This window comes from Papio anubis, chromosome 3 (genome assembly GCF_008728515.1).
Source record: "Papio anubis isolate 15944 chromosome 3, Panubis1.0, whole genome shotgun sequence".
NCBI classification, from domain to species: Eukaryota; Metazoa; Chordata; class Mammalia; order Primates; family Cercopithecidae; genus Papio; species Papio anubis.
In genome coordinates, this window is record NC_044978.1 from 144,500,820 (window position 1) to 144,525,134 (window position 24,315).

The 24,315-nt window shown below is 35.2% G+C and overlaps 1 protein-coding gene across 2 annotated transcripts in view; it reads right to left on the reverse strand.

Annotated features, from left to right (window-relative positions):
• Positions 1-24,315, reverse strand: part of SLC30A9 (solute carrier family 30 member 9) — a 107,566-nt gene that overhangs the window by 71,500 nt on the left and 11,751 nt on the right. For both annotated transcript variants that reach the window (XM_017958663.3, XM_003898625.5), the window contains exons 2-6: positions 22,410-22,574; positions 5,452-5,511; positions 3,120-3,219; positions 887-979; positions 434-516 (exon numbers count right to left, since the gene is read on the reverse strand). In XM_017958663.3, the coding sequence (XP_017814152.1) occupies positions 434-516; positions 887-979; positions 3,120-3,219; positions 5,452-5,511; positions 22,410-22,574 (501 nt within the window). The remainder of the gene's footprint in view (positions 1-433; positions 517-886; positions 980-3,119; positions 3,220-5,451; positions 5,512-22,409; positions 22,575-24,315) is intronic.

The window sequence follows — 24,315 nt, forward strand, 5'->3', positions numbered from 1 at the left end:
TCCTGAGGCCTCTCCAGTTATGTGGAACTGTGAGTCAGTTAAATCTCCTTTGTTTATAAACTACCCAGTCTTGGGTAGTATCTTTGTAGCAGTGTGAAAATAGACTAATACAGCAATTACTTCCTATTCTATCACTTTTATAACAAGCATAATCTTCAAATCAGATCATAAGTTCTGATAGTTATATGTCTTATAAAAATGATAAACTGTAGCTTCTCTTCCTCTCATCATCTTCAAAAAGCTATCCGGGAGAAAACAAAAACACAGTTCCTGTTTTTGTGAAATAATTGAATCCCAAAACGGAAACTAGTATTTGCTGGAAGCAACAGAGCCTAGGCCAACAGGTATGCTAGCACTAGAGAGTTCTTACAGGCACAGTTCTCACCTACAAGTTACTTTTCAACTAACTTGACTTTAAATTGAATATACTTACTTTCTCTGTATTCTATTTCTGCTTCCTTACGCAATTTTTTCTCTCTGGCAAGAGCTTCAGGGCTTCCCCAAACTTCCAAAGATCTGTCATACACACATGGTCACCACAATGAATAATTTTAATGACTTACTGACATCACATTTAAATCTAAATTCTCTAGTGAGAATCTTACAACAAAGCATAAAGTGCTTTCAGAGAAATATAAAGAACTTAAGGAACTTTTCCAAATGAAATCTAAACAATTAGAATAAATTCAACAGCAAATTTTCTTACACATTATGACATATATTTAGTTGATGAGTACATATTAGTAACTCACAAATATACAAATTTGCAAATACAAAAATATTGTTTTTAAAAAGTCATTTAAAAAATTCTGAATCTGTCTAAAATCTATTTTTATTAATCCAAAATTTGGCTTGCACTTTTATTCTGAAAGAACTATGTTCTTACTTTGCCTCCACATCTGATCTCAAGTATACAGTAAAAGACTCAGTATCTTCATGGGGACTTCGTCGTCTGATTTTTCGAAGTTGTTCTAGATCACTAGAGAAAAAAACATGTTGAATTCATTCAGACAAAGTGCATATAGTTTATATACTTAAAGAGGATTACTAAGGGCAGATAAAAGCAATAACACTGATCCCCATCTTAGAGGAATACAGATGTGAATGGCTTTTAAAGATCTGTTTAAAGATGACATTTTGTATACAAAAAATATTCTAGAGACAGTGAAAAAAAATTACTCTTGATGCTCAGTGTAGACACCACAATATAATATGTAGAGATTCAATTCCCTCACCAATGCTTATATTTTTATCTGCTATGGGCACACCACTGCCATCTCTAATATACGGGAAAAAAAGTAATGCATGGGGGCTCACTGCCAGCACTTTGGGAAGCCAAGGCAGGTGGATCACCTGAGGTCAGGTGTTTGAGATCAGCCTGCTCAACATGGTGAAACCCCGTCTCCACTAAAAAAAATACAAAAATTAGCTGGGTGTAGTGGCGCCTGCCTGTAGTCCCAGCTACTCAGGAGGCTGAGGCAGGAGAATCGCTTGAACCCGGGAAGCAGAGGTTACAGTGAGCCAAGATCATGCCACTGTACTTCAGCCTGGAGACAAAGCAAGACTCCGTCTCAAAAAAAAAAAAGTGAAAAATAGGCAAGGTGTGGTAGCTCACACCTGTAATACCAGCACTTTGGGAGGCTGAGATGGGTGGATCACTTGATGTCAGGAGTTCGAGACTAGCCTGTGCAACCTGCAAAACCCCGTCTCTACAAAAAATACAAAAATTAGCCAGGCGTGGTGACACACAGCAGTAGTCCCAGCTACTCGGGAGGCTGAGGTCAGAGAATCACTGGAGTCTAAGGAGGCAGAGGCTGCAGTGAGCCACGACTGTGCCACTGTACTCCAGCCTGGGCAGCAGAGTGAGACCCTGTCTCAAAAAAAAAAAAAAAAAAAAAAAGAAGAAGAAAGAACATGGATTAGAATATCATCCCTCTACTTAAGAATTTAAGTTAAAAATTTACAGTCATTATTTGTTTATATGTAGATTAATACTAAGTAGTAATATCTATTCAAAGGTATGAAGTCATAAAGAGTATATGTCAATTACATGTTATTTATTTTCCTTTCTCTTAAATTCTGAAAGGCTTATATATTCATCAAGTCACTGCTAAATAGTCATTCTGTATTTAATCACGGATCTTCCTATAGAAATTTTGTAAAAGCAATGAAATAACCTATAAATAAAAAGTCTGTGACTATATAATGTTATCAAGTTCTAGAAATTAAACCTAGATTTAAAAAACATCAATAGCCATCACATGTTAGTAAAAATGTATGGATCAGCTTTCAAAAGATACATATTCTAGTTCTCCCGGTCACTGACTCACTTAAATGAGCTGGGTCAATCACTAACATCTTATATTATGTTCATCCTGGCCTACTAAAGTGGAGACAGCAATGCCTAATCCACTTAATTCACAAAATTTTTGTGAGAACTAAATCAATATTATAATTGGTTGTTGATGTAATAGTTATAGAAGTTAAAAATTATAGGAATACCTATTTCTTGATATATACCAAAGTGGCTGTGACAATGAGGAAGACTGAAAAAAAGATCATCTGATTTCTCTAACTGGCACACAAAGGAGGGAGAAAAGTTTAAATTTGCGACTAACATAATTTCAATAAATATAAATATGAGAAATTAATAATAACAGATATTGGAAAATAGTAAAAATAACTTATACTCAACAGAAACCACAGTTGGGAGCATGAATATAAATTTAACTCTAAATTAAGTATTCAACTCTGCTGGCCAAAAAACCAAAAGAGTCAAACATACAAATATGCAAATAATCTTACTGAGAATTCTGTCACATATCAATGACTTAAAATTTAACTCCTAAGATTCTTATGTGATGGAGAGGTTTTGAAGAATTTACCATTGTGGGTTTAAGAAACTAAGAAAGACTAGAATTGGTAATGTTGGGGCAGGATTCAGTTTAGTTTGCTAACAATTTTTAACATTTTTGACTGAATAAAAATATTTCTCCATTTTAAGGAGCCAGTAGCAAATGTTCCATATATGGATGGTAGCAGGTAACACACTCTAATAAAGGAAAAGTTATTTAGATTATTTAGATATGGCACACGGCTACATTTTTTTTTTAAATTACCTGGATTTGAGGCAGAACTCATTTATTGCTCTGACTCCAGTGATGAAATTATTCTGAGTGTACTTTGATCCATACTCCCTTTTCTTAAGGACTGCTTTAACTAAACAAAAAACAGGAAAACATAATAAATATGCACATTGAAAATCACGTGTGAAGATGAATATAGGCTGATATTTAAGAGGCTTCACGAATTAATTTCACAGAAAACTGATCTTTTTCACCAAATGACATCAGAGAAAAAAATTATCCAAGTGCAGAATAGGATGAAATTGCATTTGTAGCCATCTAGCTTTTGTCTCTATAGATCATCTATAACCGATGCCAAAATGTCAACCCCTGCCTAATGAACACCTTGAATAGGTATTACTGGTCTGTCTAAATAATATTAGTATAATTTAAATTGCTTAGGGTCTAAATAACGAAGTTTTGATAAAAAATTACAGAATATTGGGAGGCTGAGGCGGGTGGATCACTTGAGGTCAGGAGTTTGAGACCAGCCTGGCCAACATGGTGAAACCCTCTCTCTACTAAAAAAATACAAAAATTGGCCAGGTGTGGTGGTAGGTGCCTGTAATCCCAGCTTCTCAGGAGGCTGAGGCATGAGAATCACTTGAACCTGGAAGGCAGAGGTGGCAGTGAGCCAGATCATGCCACTGTACTCCAGCCTGGGCTACAAAGTCAGACTCTGACCAAAAAAAAAAAAAAAAAAAAAATTACAGAGTAGTTGAGTGCTTTTCAAATTGTGAGGTGAAATTAGCATTTCATACAAAGCAGAACTATAAAGTAATTAAAGACTATTACATATAAGTATTTTTTTGTGAAAACCTTTGTTTCATTTACATATACTAATTTATATGTATACTAGTTGCTAATTAGTGTTTCTTACGTGGGTTGCAGTCATAAAAGTTTAAAGCCACTAGATCATTTCACATAATGTAATACAACTAAAGAAAAGGATGGAATAATTTCATCAGTTAAAAATTACAAAAAAATTCATTACAGATTATAGGTTAAATATTGCCTTCTAATAAATTGTTTTCTATTGTCAAGTATCAAACTGCTCATAAAAAGGCCAGTGACACCAACACCAATACCAGTTTGGCATCAATTATAGTCTGTGAGTTAAAAATTACAGAACATTGGTCTATGTTAATAAATCATTATAAGGTGAGACTTTTGGTCATATGATAGAGATAAATAAGCAAATACCTTAAGTGCAAGAGCAAAATAACAAACTCATGTGTTCTATTTCAAATTGTCACCTATTCACTTCATGTTCTATTCTCACATTTATTATTTCACAATTTTCTGTTCTACTTCCAAGTTGAAAGAGCAAATTCAGCCTAAGATTACCTATCACTACAGTGGGTAAAAAGACTCCTAAAATAATACATACTTACATTAAATGCACAAACATTGTGTAATAAGAATATTTCAAAAATAAAGTTCAATTAAAAAATCAAAACCTTATCTGAAAAAAATACATAAAGAAAATACAGATTTTTTTTTTTTTTTTGCATGAGTTTCAGGTCTCTAAACTGCCTTTTACATTTAAAAAAAGTTTTTTATTTTAAATGTCTTCCAAATAGCTAAAAAATCCTGGCCCAGGTTATTAATGATGAAGATAAGGATGATAATGATAATCATGGCTGCTATAACAACATTAGTTAATTGACTGTCTACCATGTGTTAATCAAAGTTACCCTAGAAAAGAAGTCTCATTTTCAAGCACCACGTTATAGGGGAGAAAACTAAGCCTCAGAGAAGTCAAGTAAATTGCCCAAGGTCAGCCAGTTGGTAAGAAATGGAGCCACAAATTTAGTCCAGTTTTGTCTGATGCCAAAGCCACAGTGCTATTAATGACAGAGTTGCTGCCTCCATGAAACAGCTGCTTTGGAGATGAGAACCATAGCCTGTTATACAGAAAAGAGCTACAAACGGGAATTCCTTCAATTTCTCCCAGAAAAGAAAGTCAGACAAGAACGGCCAAACTCTACCTGGATTTGAATAAGCAGTAGCTGAAAGGTGTGGGCCTCTTGTTCTTTAACTGCATTACTCTTCTAAAAATGATAATGCAATTGATGATTCTTATTTGCCATTATTCCTTTCTTTGGGCTTTTGAAAAAATTTGTGACAAAAATGCAAAATAAATTTAATGGAAAATTACTTTAATATGTAAGAGAATAAATCCTTATGGTCAATCTATTTAAATAAAAGCAAAAATAAACTATACTCTTAGAATAATATAACTATAAAGAGCTCTACATAAACCAATGTTATATATTTAATTCAAAACATTTTTATAATAAAAAATAGGATAAAATATATTTACCTCTTACTTGGAGAGGTTCTTGCTTAAGTGGAGCTTTGAGTTCTGCGCCTATATCTTCTGCTGTAAAGTTTATTAAAACAAGTTTACACTGAACAACTGCTTTCACACAAATCTATAAACTTAATTAATATTAGCCAACGTAATATAACAATGCATCAAAACGACAATGTATCATAGACCATGTTGGATTCATCTTAATGTAAGAGTAGTTAAACATTACAAAAGCTATTTATCTCATTAACAGATTAAAGAAGAGAAACTGTACAAACATTTCAGAAGCTAAAGAAAAAGCATTTAATACAATTCAACATCCATGCAAATCTCAAACGCTTTTAGAAAATTAGGACAAAAAGGAATTTCTTTAAAGGGTAAAACAAACCTACAACAAACATTGTCTTTAATGGTGAACGTTTAAATGCATTTTTAAATTAAGGAACAAAAGAATGCGCAGTTCTTCCATTTAAAACTGTACAGAGATATCATTCGATGAATAAAGAAGGATTATCAAGTGGGACTGGGACAACTCTACAACCCTACACCTACAAAAAAACACATTAAATAAGAAAAATTTCAATCTACCTCCCACCATAAAGAAAAAACAATTACAGGTAGATTAATTAATTATTTAAATGTTAAGGTATTTACATGCCCCATAGTAGACAATATAGAAAACTTTTATGGTACAGAAAGATTTCTTAAACAAGATATAAACAACACAAGAAAAACTGGATAAATTTCTGCCAAGTTAAAACTCAGAAAAACTGTTTATCAAATAATCCCATAAAAAACAGAGAAAAAAGAAAGGCCTCAAACTGAGAGAAGATATTTCCAACAAATAGAATCAACAAAAGTAATCAAGAATATTTAAATAAGTCCTCTAGATCAAGAAAATGACAATCCATTAGAAAAAAATAGGAAGGACAATCTTGCAGAGAAAAGGATATACAAATAACCAATAAACATTTGAAAAAATGTCTGCCTCATCATTAATACAGTCCAAATGAAATCACAAGATGCTATTTTATAACCATCAGATCAAGAAAAAGGAAAATATGACAATACCTAATATTGGCAAGGGTATGGCACAATGAAAACGCATACACTGCTGGTGGAAATATAAACGGGCACAATACCTTGGTAAACAAGTAGGCATTATCTACTACAGTTGAACACAAGCATAAATTATGACCCAGCAATTCTTCTAGGTCAATATATTTGGCTTCAAGGAACTCTTGCACGAGGGCACAAGGACAGAAGTCGTGGTGTTCAAATTGCATGCATTAGCAAGAGAATGGTGAGATGGTGGTGGTGGTAGATAGGTGGTAGAATATAGGGTGGAGAAGTAGATAAACATGGTATAACAGCCACCGTGGTGCAGCAGCATAATAATGGCCATCTTTCTCTGAGCTTTTACTGTGTGCTAAGTACTACTCTAAGCATGTATCAACTCATTTAACTTATACAACATCCCTGAACAGTATGTGCTATAATTATCTCCAAGAAAATTAATGAACCAGACACACACATCAATCAACAGGATAAATCTTAGCAACTAAATTTAATGAAAGAAGTAAATCACAAAAGAACACATACAATAAGCTATCACAATGAAGTTCACAAACAAGCAAAAGTAAACAATCAGGGCTATATACAAATGTACAAAGCTATTTCCTTTTTTTTCACATGGATACATAGGACAAATGGAGATGTGAGGATGTGATCAAGACAGTGAAGTTCTTAGCTTGAGTAGTAAATTCCAAGGTTTGATTTTACATTTTTAAACTTATATATGCATTATAATATCCTTTTGTATGTATCAAATACATTGTAAAAATCTCACCCTTAAAACATTTTCCATTATATTTATATCCTCATTCAATAATATTTCAGAGTTTATGAAGAATGGCTACATTTACTAAGTATTTAACATGTGCCATGTACTGTCCTATGCACTTTACAAATTATTTCATTTAATTGTCCAAAAATTGCTCTGAGTGAAAATACTATTATCTTCATCTTATGAGGAAACTGAGACACAGAGATTATTATAACTTCCCCCAAAGTCACAGAGCCAGTTTTCCTTATTATGAGGAAACTGGGGCATGGAAAGGTTTTGTAAATTCTCCCAAAGTCACACAGCTAGTATTTTAAACATGGAGGTACAGTTATTTTGATTACTCTATACTCTTAACCACTTTCCTGTATTGCCTGTGTTTAGAACAATATTTAATTTTATGTGTAGGTATTTGTGCATTTTTCTAGGGGGTAAAAAAGGAGTAGATAATGGATTACCAACACGGAGATCACTGGAACCTCCTGAAAACAGCAGTTTCTGGACAAGAATGGGAACGGACACAGTAGTTGGGGAGAAAATAGGAGATTAAATGGAAGCAGTATTTGGACTTTCAGCAGGACCTGAAAAAGAGAATGATTCAAGGAAAGGTTGACTGCATTTTACATAGAGATGGGAATGACGCAATAACCATGAAGAAAATATAAAGTAGGCTAACGGGATAATCCCAAAAGCAAAGTCCTTGAGCAGATGAGATAGTAGGGGACCCAGAATATAAGTCTCTGAAAACATGGAATGAAACAGAAATTAACTAATTCCACATATTTAGATTATGAGTTCATTTAAATGATATGGAACACCACTAAGTCTGACTACTTAACTGTGGTACATTTGTACTTCTGCCATTTTTCAGTTTACCATCTTGTTTTCTTTGCTTTTATTTTTATTTCGCTTTTCCTGCCATCTCTTAGATTGAAAAAGTTTTCTATATTGTCCTCCCAATTGCTATTTAGAATTTCCAAGACTATATTTCTATTGTTTAACATTATTTTTCTTTTAAAAAAACCTTTTCATTATTAATTTTTTGGGTTTTTGGTTACATTTGCTTTTATATTTTAATTTTTTTATTTTTAATTTTTATGGGTACACAGTAGATTCATACATTTATGGAGTACGTGAGGTATTTTGAAACAGGCATACAAAGTGTAATAATCACATCAGGGTAAATGGGGCATCGATCATCTCAAATATTTATCCTTTGTGTTACAAACAACCCAATTATACTCTTTTAGTTGTTTTTAAATATACAATAAATTATTGCTGACTGCAGTCACACTGTTGTGCTATGAAATACTAGATCTTATTCATTCTATCTAACTGCAGTTTTGTACCCATTAACCATCCTCACTCTCCACCTCCCACTATTCTTCCCAGTCCCTAGTTACCATCATTCTACTCTCTCTCTCCATGAATTTACTTGTTTTAATTTTAGCTCCACAAATAAGTGAGAACATGCCCTTTTCCTTTCTGTGCCTGCCTTATTTCACTTAAGGTAACAACCTCCAGTTCCATCCGTATTGCTGCAAATGACAGGATTTCATTCTTTTTCATGCCTAAATAATACTCCATTGTATACATAGACTACATTTTCCTTATCCATTCTTTTGCTGATGGACACTTAGTTTGCTTCCAAATCTTGACTATTGTGAACAGTGCTGCAATAAACATGGGAATGCAGATAGTTCTTCTGATATGCCGATTTCCATATTTATTTATTTTTTTTTTTTTTGAGAGGGAGTCTCACTCTGTCGCCAGACTGGAGTGCAGTGGCACGATCTCAGCTCACCGCAACCTCCACCTCCTGGGTTCAAGCGATTCTCCTGCCTCAGCCTCCTGAGTAGGTGGGACTACCGGCGTGTGCCACCACATCCAGCTAATTTTTTTGTATGATTTCCTTTCTTTTAGGAATATACCTAGTAGTGGAATTGCTGATAGTTCTATTTTTGGTTTTTTGAGGGTCCTCCAAATTGTTCTTCATAGTAGCTGTACTAATTTACATTCCCATCAACAATGTACAAGGGTTCCCTTTTCTCCACTTCCTCACCAGCATTTGTTATTGCCTGTCTTTTGGATAAAAGCCCTTTGAAGCGGAGTGAGATGATATCTCATTATTGTTTTGATTTGCACTTCTCTGATGATCAATGATGTTGAGCACTTTTTCATATACCTTTTTGCCACTTGCATATTTTCTTTTGAAAACGTCTCTTGAGATCTTTTACCCACATTTTAATTAGATTATTAGATTTTTTTCCCCCTAGAGTTATTTAGGCTCCTTATATATTCTGGTGAGATTGATAGTTTACAAATATTTTCTCCCATTTTGTGGGTTGTCTCTTCATTTTGTTGACTGTTTCCTTTGCTGTGCAGAGGCCTTTAAAAATGGACCCCATTTGTCCATTTTTGCTCTGGTTGCCTATGCTTCTGGGATCTAACTCAAGAAATCTTTGCCCAGCCCAAAGTCCTGGAGAGTTTCCCCAATGTTTTCTTTAAGTAGTTTCATCATTCAAGGTCTTAGATTTCAGTCTTAATCCATTTTTATTTGATTTTTGTGTATGGTGGGAGAAGGGGTCTAGTTTCATGCTTCTGCATATGGATATCCAATTTTCCCCAGCACCACTTGTTGAATAGACAGTCCTTTCCCCAATGTATGTTTTTGGCACATCTGTCGAAAATGAGTTCACTGTATATCTATGGATTCACTTATGGGCTCCATATTCTGTTCCATTCCATTGGTTTATGTGTTTGTCTCTATGCCAGTAAAACAGCACAAAGGATTTAGGTTTAGTAACCTAAACCTATGCTGTTTAGATTATTAAAGCCCTGTAGTACAATTTGAAGTCAAGTAATATAATTCCTCCACAGTTTTTTCTTGTTGCCCAGAAAGCAAAGGTGGGTAGGGGGTGATTTGGAATAATACATAGGAAAGAGTAAGAGGAAAAATAAATGTTTCTCTAGAATTTCATAGTGATCTAAATGTCTTCCATCATACTATTATTATTATTTTTTTAAGCATCAGGATCTTGCTATGTCACTCAGGCTGTAGTGCAGTGGCGAGATCATAGCTCACTGCCATCTCCAACTCCTGGGCTCAAGTGATCCCACCTTAGCTTCTCTAGTAGCTGGGACAAGAGGTGAACACTATCACACCAAGCTAATTTTTAAATTTTTTGTAGAGATGAGGTCTCACTATGTTGCCCAGCCTGTTCTCAAACTCCTGGGCTCAAGTGATCCTCCCACCTCAGCTTCTCAAAGTGCTGGAAGTACAGGCCTGAGTCACTGAGCCTGGTTATAGTACCAGTCCTCAGCCACTGAGCCTGGTTGATTAGAGTTTTAGCATTTAATATTAAAAGGAAGTTTACTGTTTTATTATCAATAGTTTTACCAGGACATTTTATCCATTTCTTGTTCATCATTGTCTATTGGATATCTCATCCCTTCTGTAACTCAGGGTTTCTTCTGCATCTTGCAGGAGTACATGCTTTTAAGAGTTTTTGTTTGTTTGTTTTTTAATGTGGAGGGGTTGATTAGTAAAATGACTCTAATCTTTGGGAGATGAAAATGGTTAACAGATAAAAAAATAGAATAAGACCTACTATTTGATAGCACATTAGGGTGACTATAGTCAGCAATAACTTAATTGCATATTTTAAAATAACTTACAGAATGTAATTGGTTTATAAATCAAAGGATAAATGCTTGAGGGGATGGATACCCCATTCTCCATCATGTGTTTATTTCACATTGCATGCCTGTATCAAAACATCTCATGTACTCCATATATACACCTACTATGTACCTCCCAAAATTTTAGAAAATAAGTTTTTTTTAAAATGGCATTCATCTTCATATGTATGATAACATTCCTATTTTTACCCTCACTTTATAAGGATTATTTAGATCACTATAAAATTCTACAGTAGCATTTATTTTTTCCTCTTACTCTTTCCTGGATATAACTCCAAATCACTCCCCCATCTTTGCTTTCTGCATATTTTTGCAGGTAAAAAGTCTACCTCAGTAGAACAACAATTAGGCTGATAGTATTCTGATTTTTCTCTTTGTCAGCTTTTAAGTTGGGTTGTTTCGTGTTTTGGTTTTTAAATCTGTGGTTTCTCTACACAGTGTCTGGGGTGGATTTCTTTTTATTTATCCTGCTTGGTACTCAAAACATATTTTTGATCTGAGAATTCCTGTTTTTCTCAAATTCTGAAACATTCTCATCCATTATCTCTTTATATATTGATTCCTCGCCATTTCTCTACCTATTAAATGTAGGCTAGAGCTGCATGCTCTTAAATGCTTTCAATTTTTGGAAAATCTTTCTGCCTTCCTATGTGCCTTCAGACTGAATTTCAATTTGCTAACTCTCCTGCTGACGATGACTATTTAGTTTACTACATTTTTACTTTAGTGGCTACGCTTTCATTTCTAAGATTTTTAATTGTCTCCTTTTCCTAATTATTTGCTCTGGTTTTATTTCTGCAAGTTTGTGTTTCAAAACTCCCTGTCATTTTTAATGAATATGAGTCCTTCATTTAACCTTTTGAGAACATTAAACTTATTTTAAAGCAATTGAAGCTGTTATTTTAGCTTCATCTGGAATTAATTCACATTTGTTGATTCTGTTGGCTTTCGTAGCATTAGGATTCTTCATGTACTTTGAAATTCCAGAGTTCACCATCTTACCCTGAATAGGGTATATCCTTCATTCTCCTCTTCACATTCTTGTGCTCAGAGTTCAGTCTAATACCTCTATGCAGAACTTGTATTGCCAGTTTGATCTCATATTGCCAGTTTGAAATTCCTTCCCCTCAAGCCAGTCTCTAAGCCAGGAAACAGCAGGTTTCAGTTCCTGGTTCATATGGTTTGGCTCTGTGTCCCCATCCAAATCTCACCTTGAATTATAATCCCCATAATCCCCACTTGTCAAGGGCAGGACCAGGAGGAGGTAATCCAATCATGTGGCAGTTTCCCCCATGCTGTTCTCATGATAGCGAGTGAATCTCTTGAGATCTGATGGTTTTCTAAGTGTCTTGCATTTCCCATTTGCACTCATTCTCTTTCCTGCCACCCTGTGAAGAGGTGCTTCTGCCATGATTTTAAATTTCCTGAGGCCTCCCCAGTCATGTGGAACTGTGAGTCAATTAAACCTCTTTTCTTCATAAATCACCCAGGCTCAGGTATTCCTTCACAGCAGCATGAGAATGGACTAGTACATTGGTCTTCTCCTTGCCTCCCTAGACCTACAGCCTCCTGTAAGACACAGCCTCGGGTAGCAACTGGAATTAGCTATTTTCAGCCTTCTTCTATGGGGGTGGGTGGATAAGTTCAAATAGTGAGTCTGACTCCAGTACCTTGCTATTCACGTAGCACATGCAGCATATTACTCCAAACAAGCCAGACTCCTAGCTGCCACTTCCAGGTTACAGACCCAGAGTCCAGAAGCTTCTGTTCCATTTCTTTGATATAACATGTCATTTTTTAGTCCAACTATGTCTTCAATTTTCTCTTTTTATGCTTTATTATTCAAATGAGTGGTTAGTAGAACAGGTGCCTCAACGCATGTATTCACAATACCACTGTGATCAGAAGTTCTGCCTATCCACTGAGTTACCTCTTTCAAAGCTTATGTGAAGCAATTAAATGCCAATATATTAAGCACTAACAAAAGCAAAGCCCTATTTGAAATAAAAGCAAAATATTTTACACATAATTTTTAGTATATTTCTTGGCAATTGTTTTGCAGTGAAAACCACTTGGAAACTGACTAAATACTGTGTGTGTGCTTATTTTATCCTTTTTTTTGAGACAGGATCTTGCTGTGTCGCCTAGGCTGGAGTGTGGTGGCACAATCAGGGCTCACTGCAGCCTCAACCTGTTGGGCTCAAGTGATCCTCCCGTCTCAATCTCCCGAGTAGCTGGGACTACAAGCACATGCCACCACACCTGGATAATTATTTTTTGTAGAGACAGTGTCTCCCCATGTTACCCAGGCTGGTCTCAAACTCCTGACCTCAAGGAATCCTTCACCTTGGCCTCCCAAAGTGCTAGACTGCAGGTGTGAGCCACTGCACTTGACCAAAATACAGTATGTTTTGATACCTAAAGCATGTACAGAAAATCTAAAAAGGCTTTAAGTATTTGTCAAATCCTAAGTAGGTTATGATGTCATACTGGTAAACTGAAGATAAGCTTAAAAACACTTCTATTTACTAACTACATTTGACCTTGAAAAGTTAAATTATTATTATTTTATTTTTGTCTGGCTACACAGCAAGTAAATTCTAAACTATCTTTATCTGCAGAATCTATATATCCATTTCTTACAATTTAGCTTTGGGAAATAGAGAGCAGGGCAGAGAAGAGTGAAGGGAAAAAGGTAGAATAATACATTTTCAAAACTTACCTAATGTCCAAACAACTGATAGCTATTGTCAAAAATTTCAGAAACAACGGTAGTTTCTACGATGCTCAAATTTATTCAACTAAATCACATAAAATGAGTTGCTCTAAGCTGTGTATTTCTGGATATTCTTCTCACTACAAACTGTCTAGATGTTACTAAATATATAGTGTTATACAGCACAAACAAGAATGCTAGTAAACGGCTTAAACACATGTATGAATACTTATTTTACATAGCACCAACTTAATAAACTCACACTGCATCACTGGAGTAGAATCTTTATGACTTCAATCAGTAACCAAACATTCTATCCATGAATATCTCTAGACATTTGTTTTAAGCTCAAACCCAACGCTGGCTGTTTGCCACACATCTGCTGTCATTAGCAAAATTAAAACTAATTTTACCAAAATTTAACACATCTGAATGCTCCTTAAAAACTTAAGGATTCCTTAGCAAGTCTCTGCTTCTTAATGAGCTGTTCCTGACTTCATCATGTGATTTGAATTATTCAAAACTCAATCTCAAATCCTTAAATATACAAATTACCTTTCAATCAAGCAATTACTTGCTCTCTATCTGATGGCTAACAAGGTCTAATGTGGCCTAAGCAAGTACTGAAAAATTGAGCCCAAAATAAAACTGTCAATAAACAATACATTTCTAATATAAGAAAATAAACTAACATTTTTATTCCAGTCAGCAGAGAAAAAAGAAACTTAATCATGGATCTCAATTTGAAAGATTCTGAATGGTGGAACCATATTAAATATTTTCCCCTTTGTCTATGTTCACCTCTGCCGAGCATTATAACATATTTTACACTTAATTATATTATTTCATCCCTATTTCTTTTCCCTTAACTATGTTCTAATAAACATGCTTATTTCTGGAACTTAGGGACTCATTACACTCTGCATTCTTTCATTGCATAAAATCAAACTCTCAATCAATATTTACCCCAGCAGTTCTCCATCACCACAAAAGAAAGAGAAGAAATTGCACAGGTAAACCCAAAGGGAGGATGAGACTTAGGAAAAATAATGAAAACAAGGAACCATTAAAATATATACAGGTTTCTCAAGGAATCTGTAAAATCTTCCCCTGTGAAAGACATCTAACTAAAGGAAAAATGGTCTTGAAATGTTTATTACTCTTCAAACACTGTCTTCTCCTGACACTAGATAGTCTGGTTTTTCTCCAGCCACTCCTTCTCAAGTCTTCTTTGCATGCTCCTCTTCTACCTGTCCCTCACCCATGTGGGGGATTTTATACTAGAAGATCTCTTCCTACTCTAAACACTCCCCGCACTGTCTCAAACAGACCAATGGTTTCAGTTACCATGTATGTATACGTAAAAACTCCTAAATCTTTAGCTCCAGGTTAGAACTCTAAGCATTCACTCACTTATAAATATTTATTATGTCCCTACTATCAGCAAGGCACTGAGGTTCATGTTGTCATGGAGCTTGCAAACATGTAGGTGATGAGGAAATAAATAAAAGATTGAAAACATCAGTCAGGAGTAAGTGCTATCTATGCTGAAAATTAAATTAGGGTAGTATTAAAGACTTACTGGGTAGCTACTTTAGGTTGACTGACTTTAAAATGTCTCCATGCAGAGGTGACATTTAAACTGAGATATGAATGACCGGAAGAGGTTAAGCCATGTGAAGAAGGGCACCTTGGAAAGAGAAAGCAACTAGAGCAAAGGCCCTACAACAACAAGCTTGCCATTTTCTCAGAACCAAAAGGAGAGTGCTTTGGCTGAAACATAATGAACAAGCAAGAGAGTAGTAGAAGAAAATAAAGAGGAATATGGAAGCCAGATCAGCTAGAGAGAACTCAGAGAGTCAGATTAATAAATTTTAATTTTATTCTAGCAGTCTTGGCTTTGTTCTATGGGTAACTAGAAGCCAATGGAGAGTTTTAATTAAAAAAGTGACATGATCTGTTTTTAAAAAGACCACATTTGTTACGTGAAAAATTAACTACAGAAGGACAAGAATGGAAACAGAGATCCCAGGGAGAATACCACCACAGTAAATCAGACAAGAGATAATGATGGCTCGAAGTAGGATAGTAGTTGTGTTAAGACGCGTGACGTTCTTTTTTTTTTTTCTTTTTTTTTGAGATGGAGTCTTGCTCTGTCGCCCAGGTTAGAGTGCAGTGGCGCGATCTCAGCTCGCTGCAACCCCTCCCTACTGGTTTCAAGCAATTTTCCTGCCTCAGCCTCCTAAGTAGCTAGGACTACAGGTGACTGCCACTATGCCCGGCTAATTTTTTGTATTTTTAGTAGAGATGGGGTTTCACCAGGTTAGCCAGGATGGTCTTGATCTCATGACCTCGTGATTGGCCCACCTCAGCCTCCCAAAGTGCTGAGATTACAGGCATGAGCCACCACGCCCGATCTGATGTGTGACATCTTAACAGATGATGCAGTGACTAGTACATTCACTGGATAACCAACTGCCTACTGGTCACTGCATCATCCGTTAAGATCTTCCATAGGTATCTATAATTCGGATGTCCAAACCAAGCCATCATCATCATCTCATTAAAATATCCTCCAACTCTGGTACTCCTAATTTCCTAATTTTAGAAATTATTGAAATCATCTAGACAATTGGCCAAACAGTAACCAAGCACTGCCCTTGGCTTGACCCTCTTCTTCATCCCCCAGACTCAATTACTAAGTCCTAATTATTCAGCTCCTAGGTCTCTTAAGGTCATCTACTCCTTTAAAAAAAAGCATTATCATTTACCCTAGTCCAGAACTCCATTTGTACTACTACTTTCAATCTCCCTCCTTTGCAATCTGTTTGCCATTTTGCAACTAGTTATCTTTTTAAAACCTTGAACCTGATCAAGTACCTCCCCTGTTGGGAACAGGCCCCCCAAAATCTGCCCATAAACTGGCCCCAAAAATGGCCATAAACAAAATCTCTGTAGCACTGTGACATGTTCATGATGGCCATAACGCCCACGCTGGAAGGTTGTGGGTTTAGTAGAATGAGGACAAGGAACACCTGGCCCGCCCAGGGCAGAAAACCACTTAAAGGCATTCTTAAGCCACAAACAAGAGCATGAGTGATCTGTGCCTTAAGGATATGCTCCTTCTGCAGTTAACTAGCCCAGCGTATTCCTTTAATTCAGTCCATCCCTTCATTTCCCATAAGGGATACTTTTAGTTAATCGAATATCTATAGAAACAATGCTAATGACTGGCTTGCTGTTAATAAACACGTGGGTAAATCTCTGTTCGGGGCTGTCAGCTCTGAAGGCTGTGAAACCCCTGATTTCCCACTTCACACCTTTATATTTCTGTGTGTGGGTCTTTAATTCCTCTAGCGCTGCTGAGTTAGGGTCTCTCCGACCGAGCTGGTCTTGGTCCCCTGCTTGTATTAATAATACTCTGTTATTCCCACTACCTACAAAACAAAGTCCAAACTCCCGAACAAGAGTCCGATCTGACCACTGCTTAACTCTTGCCATTTTCTCAGAACATGGCTGAGAAAAAGGGAGACTGCTTTGGCTGAAACACAATGAGTAAGCAAGAGAGTGGTAGAAAAAAAATTAAAAGGAATATGGAAGATGGATTACCTTCTCTTGTACTTTCAATGCTACCAACACCACCAAATCCTCTACTCACTATTCCAGGAATTTTACCTCCTTTTTCCACCATTCACCACACCAATACCTACTTTTGTGTGTGTGTGTGTGTTTTTTTGTTTTTGTTTTTGTTTTTTTTTTTTGAGACAGGGTCTCACTCTGTTGCCCAGGCTAGAGTGCAGAGGCACTATCATGGCTCACTGCAACCTTGACTTCTCAGGCTCAAGTGACCCTCCCACCTCAACCTCCTGAGTAGCTGGGACTACAGCTGTACACCACTATGCCCAGATAATTTTTGTATCTTTTGTAGAGACAAGATTCACCATCTTGCTCAGGCTGGTCTCGAACCCACCTTGGCCTCCCAAAGTGCTAGGATTTCAGGTGTGAGCCACCACACCTGGCCAATACCTACTTTTCTTTCATGTCTCGAAGTAGGTATCATTTCCTTATGGAAAGCTTTCCTAACCACTCAAAACTCGGTTAAGTGCCTCTCCCATGTGCCCCTGCAGCACAATGAATTTCCCCTATCACAGTCTGGTTATCCCTCAGTATTTGTTGGGGATTGGTTCCAGGACTTCCCTATAGATACCAAAATCCATGGATGCTCAAGTCCACCTTATAAAATGGTGCAGTATTTGCATATAACCTATGAACATCCTCCCATTTACTTTAAGTCATTTCTAGATAACTTATAATACCTAATTCAAAGCAAATGCTAAGTAAACCATCGTTATACTGTATTGTTTAGGAAACAATGACAAGAAAAAATGTCTGTATATGTTCAGTACAGATGCAGCCATCCATTTTCCCCCCAAATCCTTTGATCCTTGTTTGGCTGAATCCACAGATGCAGAACATATGAATACAGGGCTAAATGTTACAATACAATATTTGTTTGCTTAATTTTCTGCTTTAGTATCAGCTCTGAGTCATTCTCATTTTCTGTCATATAAAAAGTACTCAATAAATACTTCTTGAGTAAATTAATGAATAAAGGACTTCCTTTAATGCTTCCTTTTATTGTACCTCAAGCAAAATCTTTTTAAATGCATTGTTAGTCTAGCAAAAAATTATATGAAAAGGGCAAAAATGAAGTGAAAGTAGAACCTCTACAGAATAAATGAACACATCAAAGCCAGCTCTCCCTTGATTTCTATTGAAGCTTGGATTCTTTGAGCTTATTTCTACCTCCAGACCTACAAGGGGCATGGAAGACCAGAGAATAAGACTAGGTTCTGCCCAAGATAAGGAGTCAACAGGGGACACTGAAGTAAAAAGCCACAGCCATGGAATCACTATGAACTAGAAATAAATAATACACATAGAAGGGAACAGCAAGGAAACTGGCCTGTCTGTATTTTGTTGTTAAATAGTGGGGAAGAAAAAACTACTCCTCTGAAAATCCTACAGACAAGTGAACCCTAACACAAGTATACATCTGAATTCACAATGTAAATCTAAAGCAGAGAACTGAATTTAATGTGGTCCCAATAATGCTACTGGAGAGTAGCATACAAAAGCCAAAACAAATCCCTCCAGGCAGAAAGTCATTTTCAGTCCAGATAAACATCAAATGCTTTCAAGATGCAAAAACATCATGGAAAATGAACAACTCACAGTTATAAAACACAGTTATGACATCATGAATAAGAGCAAAAAAGGTAAGAAAAGGATCATATAGTGAGAAACAAAAAGATTTCATACAGCAGAATTTTCTGTTAAAAATATAAAATAGTTATGTTTAATGTATCTAATAAAAGGTAAGTCTGAAAATACAACCAAAGAATTAAAGACCAACCAAGCAAGGTAAAAACCAATTTCTAAAAATGAAAAATATGGCCGGTATGGTGGCTCAGCCCTGTAATGCCAGCACTTTGGAAGGCTGAGGCAGGAGGATTGCTTGAGCCCAGGAGTTCAAGACCAGCCTGGGCAACACAGAGAGACCTTGTCTCTACAAAATACAAAAATAAATTAGCTGGGCATGGCAGCACACACCTGTTTTCTCAGCTACTTGGGGGGCTGAGGTAGGTCGAGCCCATGAGGTCGAGGCTGCAGCGAACCATGATCACACCACTGTACTCCAGCCCAGGCAACAGAATGAGACTTGGTCTCAAAAATATATATATCTCTCTCTATATATAGATATATATATATATACACACACACACACACATACACATCTCTATATACACACACACATACACACGTACATATATATATATATATATATATATAATCATTTAAGTTAAAAACCCAACATACATAATCAACCAGCATATTTGAGGCAACTAAAGAGGAAATTAGTGATTCTGGTAGACCTGAGGAAATAATACAGAATGCAAGCCAGAAAGGTAAAGAAATAGAAAATATGATAGAGAGGTTTAGAGACATGAAAAACATAAGATGATGTAACATATTTCTAACTGAAGTTCCAGAAGAAAATACAGAAATGGGAAGATGTAATATCTGAAGGGATAATAAGAGAACTGTAGAATTCCAGAATTGTAGAAAAATATCCATCTTCAGATCTAGGAACCCCAACAAATCTCAAGTAGAATAAATACAAAGAGATACACAGCTAGTTACTTCATAATAAAACTGCCATTTATACCAAAGAAAAAGACTTTCAAATTAATCAAATTTTAAAATGCTATCAAATAGAAAAGATATACAAACAAAGGCATAATATCTGACTTCTCAACAATTAGTGGAAGCCAAAAGACAATTGAGTAACATCTTAAATGTGCCTTTTCCACAAAAGATCCTCACCTAAACGAACTTCTATAGGATGCACATCAGACAGAAAGATTAGATATAAGAAAAGGTGGCTAACAAAGACTCTGAATAAATCTAAGCAAACAACAATGTATATTTCATAGCAGAGAAAGAGCAGAATAGACAGAAAATATTAGCCAACAAGTAGTACATAAGTTGGAGGAGGCGATCAGAATTAAAGCACTCTAAAGCTTTTGTGTTTTTCAGAAGGAAAGTAAATTTATCAATTAACTTTAGTCTTTGAAGTACAGACACAGAGTCTGAAACTTTCAAATGAAAGAAAGAGAATATTGGAGAGGGGATGATGGAATGAGGGGAAAAAAAAGAGGCAAAAAAGGAATTTAAGAAAACAGGACAAAGAAACATGACAAAATGGTAGAAATAAGTTTAACTATATCAGTGATTACAGTAAATGTAAACTGCCTAAACTTCCATTTAAAAGACATAGATGATTGTATTAAGACAAAAAGTTAAAATCAAAGGATGGGAAAATAGTAACCAAAAGAAATGTAGTGGAGAGGTCACTAAAGAAAAAGAGTAGCTGCACAATGATAGAGGGTATAATTCATCAGTGTTATGTAATAATTCTAAATACGTATGCATCTAATGACAGCCTCAAATTATAAAAAGTAAAAATTTACAGAACCATAAAAAAAAGACCATCAAATCTACCATCAGACTCTGATACTCCAACATCTCCCTTGGTAATAATGAATTTTTAAAACAGGACAAAGATTTGTATTGAACACTAAAAATAAGAATTGATGTGTATAAACACCACACCAGCAATTAAAAATACACATTATTTTCAAGACAGGAAAATCATTTAGAAAAACTGACTAACTGCTAAACCAAAATGTTACACTCAACAAATTTCAAGACTGAATCAATACAGACCACAGTTTGTGAAAAACATTTAATACAAAAAGATAAACAAAAATTCCATCTATCTGTAAATTTAAAATGATACTTTAACAACTAAAAAGTCATAGAAGAATCACAACAGAAATAAGAATACATTTAGAATTATAAATAATAAAAATATTATATATCAAAACTGTGGAATGTGTTATGGCTTAAATGTCTACTTCAGAAAGGAAGGAAGGGTTAATATTAATAAACTAAGTATCTAACTGACAATTAATAACAGAATGACAGAACCAAAAAACAAGAGATGCTAGTGAGGCTGCAGAGAAAAGTCAATACTTAATACACTGCTCGTGGGAATGTAAGTTAGTTCAGCCACTGTAGAAAGCAGATTGGAGATTTCTCAAAGAACTCCAGCAATCCCATTAGAGAGTGTATATCAAAAAGAAATAAATTATTCTACCAAAAAGACACATGCACTCGGTGTTCACTGCAGCAATATTCACAACTGCAAAGACTTGGAATCAACCTAGTTGTCCATCAATGGTGTACTGGATAAAGAATATATGGTACATATACACCATGGAATACCATGCAGCCACAAAAAGGAATGAATTATGTCCCTTGCAGCAACATGCATGTAGCTAGAGGCCATTATCCTAAGCAAATTGACACAGAAAACAAAAAACCAAGTACTACATATTCTCACTTATAACTAGGAACTAAACACCAGGTACGCATGAACATAAAGACAGCAAAAATAGGTACTGGGGACTACTAGATGAGGGAGAGAGAGAGAGGGCAGCAATGGTTGAAAAACTATTTGGTACTATGCTCACTATCTGGGTGATGAGATCAAGTGTACCCCACACCTCATTATCAGACAAAATACCCATGTAACAAGCCCTCATATGTACCCTCCTATATCTAAATAAAAGTTGAAGTTATAAAACAATAAAACAGAGAAAAAATAATGACAGAACAAACACACAAAAAAAGACAGCAAGGAGGCTATAATTAAAAAGCAAAAATTGATGAAATAGGATACAAACATATAATGGTTCAAAGTAAAAAAAATTACTTGGAAAAATAAGAAAAAAACCTCTGGGAAGACTAGTCAAGAAAATAAAACAAATATGAGGAATGAAAAAAGGACACAACTACATATGCTATTGAGAGTAAACAGGGAATATCATTATACACCTTATACCAATAAATTAAAAATTTAGTTTAAGTAGATAAGTAGATAGTTTTTCATAGAAAACTGAGTCAAAAAGAAACAGAAAAAATAAAGAAATTAAACAAGTGGTTTAATAGTTCCCACAAAGAAAACATCAGTCCAGACAGTATTATAAGTAAGTTCTATCAAACATTCAGGGAACAAATAATTTCACACAAACTATTCCAGTATACAGAAAAAAATACATTAAAAAAATTTATACATACCTGTTTCAAATGACGGTACTTTTTCCACTCTGAGAGTTTGTGATCCCTGTCCTTCTTTCTGAACATTTGTGGAGTAAAACTTTACTTGACTCAGTGTACCAATATATGGATGAGTACAGGGAACCATGTTTGAAAAGCTTCCAAATTTCACTAAATTCTGCCACTCTAAAAGAAAAAACATATATACTTTGATTTCAAACCAACTCCCAGCTGCACAATTAATTGCCAAGTCACCCTCTCCAGAGGAGGTGTTTCACTGCTTCTAGGTACACAGGAAATACATTTTGTAAAGAAAAATTAGTGACAACATTCTAATTTTCTCTAACCTGTAAACTTATTTGGAAATTTTTAAAAATATTAAAAAATCAAATAAAATATTTATGCTAGTCAGTTATTTTGAAAGGTATATAGTACATAATAGAAACCCTTTATTTTGCATGCCGGTTGCAAGCTAAAAAAATTTTGGCATAATTACTTTTCAGAATAAAGGACTCTGGGAGGGAAGGTCAGGAAGACTTCCTACACAAAATTATCCTGTATCCTTCTTCCACTAGCTAAAGATTCATTCCTCTTTCATTTCACAATCAATAAGTGAATTATATTAATCATTCATTCATACTGTCACCGATTTTTTAATCAGATAATTAGATCAACATTTGGTGAGATGCCTCAGTATATGGGGAATTTTAATTGAGTGAAGAATAGAAGACTAATTACAAAGCACTTCAGCTGCTTCCTCTGGGTTTACTGTGAGCTTTGAAGGGCTCAAATACAGAAGGAAAATATATTCCACAATTTACCCAAGTACAAGAAAACCAAATTTGTCTCTATTTTCCTGTGACCCTCCTTCTCTTTTATTTTTTACTATGAGTACTGAGAATTCCTCTTTTTGAAAGAACCCAAAAACCCTATCTAGATAATATTCATATATTTTGTAAAGTTTTAGGTGAAATCAAATTACATCATTACAGATAGTCAAGTTTTTCCAAGGATGGAGGGTTGAGCGTTTAGAGTTGAAACTTTTTTAACTGCTTAATAATGATCTTCCAAAAATGTTAATTCATGTATTGTGTGTGCAGATATATGCATTCTGAGAGAAAAGTCATTTCTTAATGGCGCAGAGAATTCATCAGGAACATAAATTTTAATGTTGAAGATAATATGAAGAGCACAAAGGGCATAAGGGAATATAAGTATTCACTCAAGTTTCAGGCCTAGAACTTACTTCCTTGAAAAAGTTTCTGATGTCAACTGATTCTTTTACTTATTTGGGAAACTGTTGAAGGCCTAGAATGTTTTTGGTCATTTGTGTCTATTTTTTAAAGGGTCAGTAAAGCAAATATAACAGAAGATTCCTACACATTAAAATATGCTGCCTACTAGCAAAAATAATTAGTAAATATGGGCTAAAGCAGATTTTCATAGGAAACACACTCCAGAAAAGCATCTTCTTCATCCTGGCCACTGGTGTTCCGACTCTTCAGCCCTATTCAAAATATCTTCCGTAATTATTACCTGACAAAGACAATATGCTACTTTTTTTTTTCACACACTGATGAAATACTTTCATAGAATTTGTGCTAAGATGTTTAAAGAGGGATTACTCCACAGTTTAAAAGTCCTTCCTTGGAAGATGACCCATTTCCATGACTTGATGCTAGATTTTTTTCAACATTCTCCTTTGTTTTTAAAACAGTACAGAAAATCTCAAACATATGCAAAGGTAGAAAAATCAGCACAATAAACTGTCACGTACTCATTGCCTACTTTCAACAATGATCAACTCATGATCAATTTCATCTCATCGCTACCTGCACCAATATTAATTTGAAGCAAATCTCAGACATAATTTCATCCATAAATATTTCAGTATGTATTTACAAGAAACAAAAACTTTAACACAACC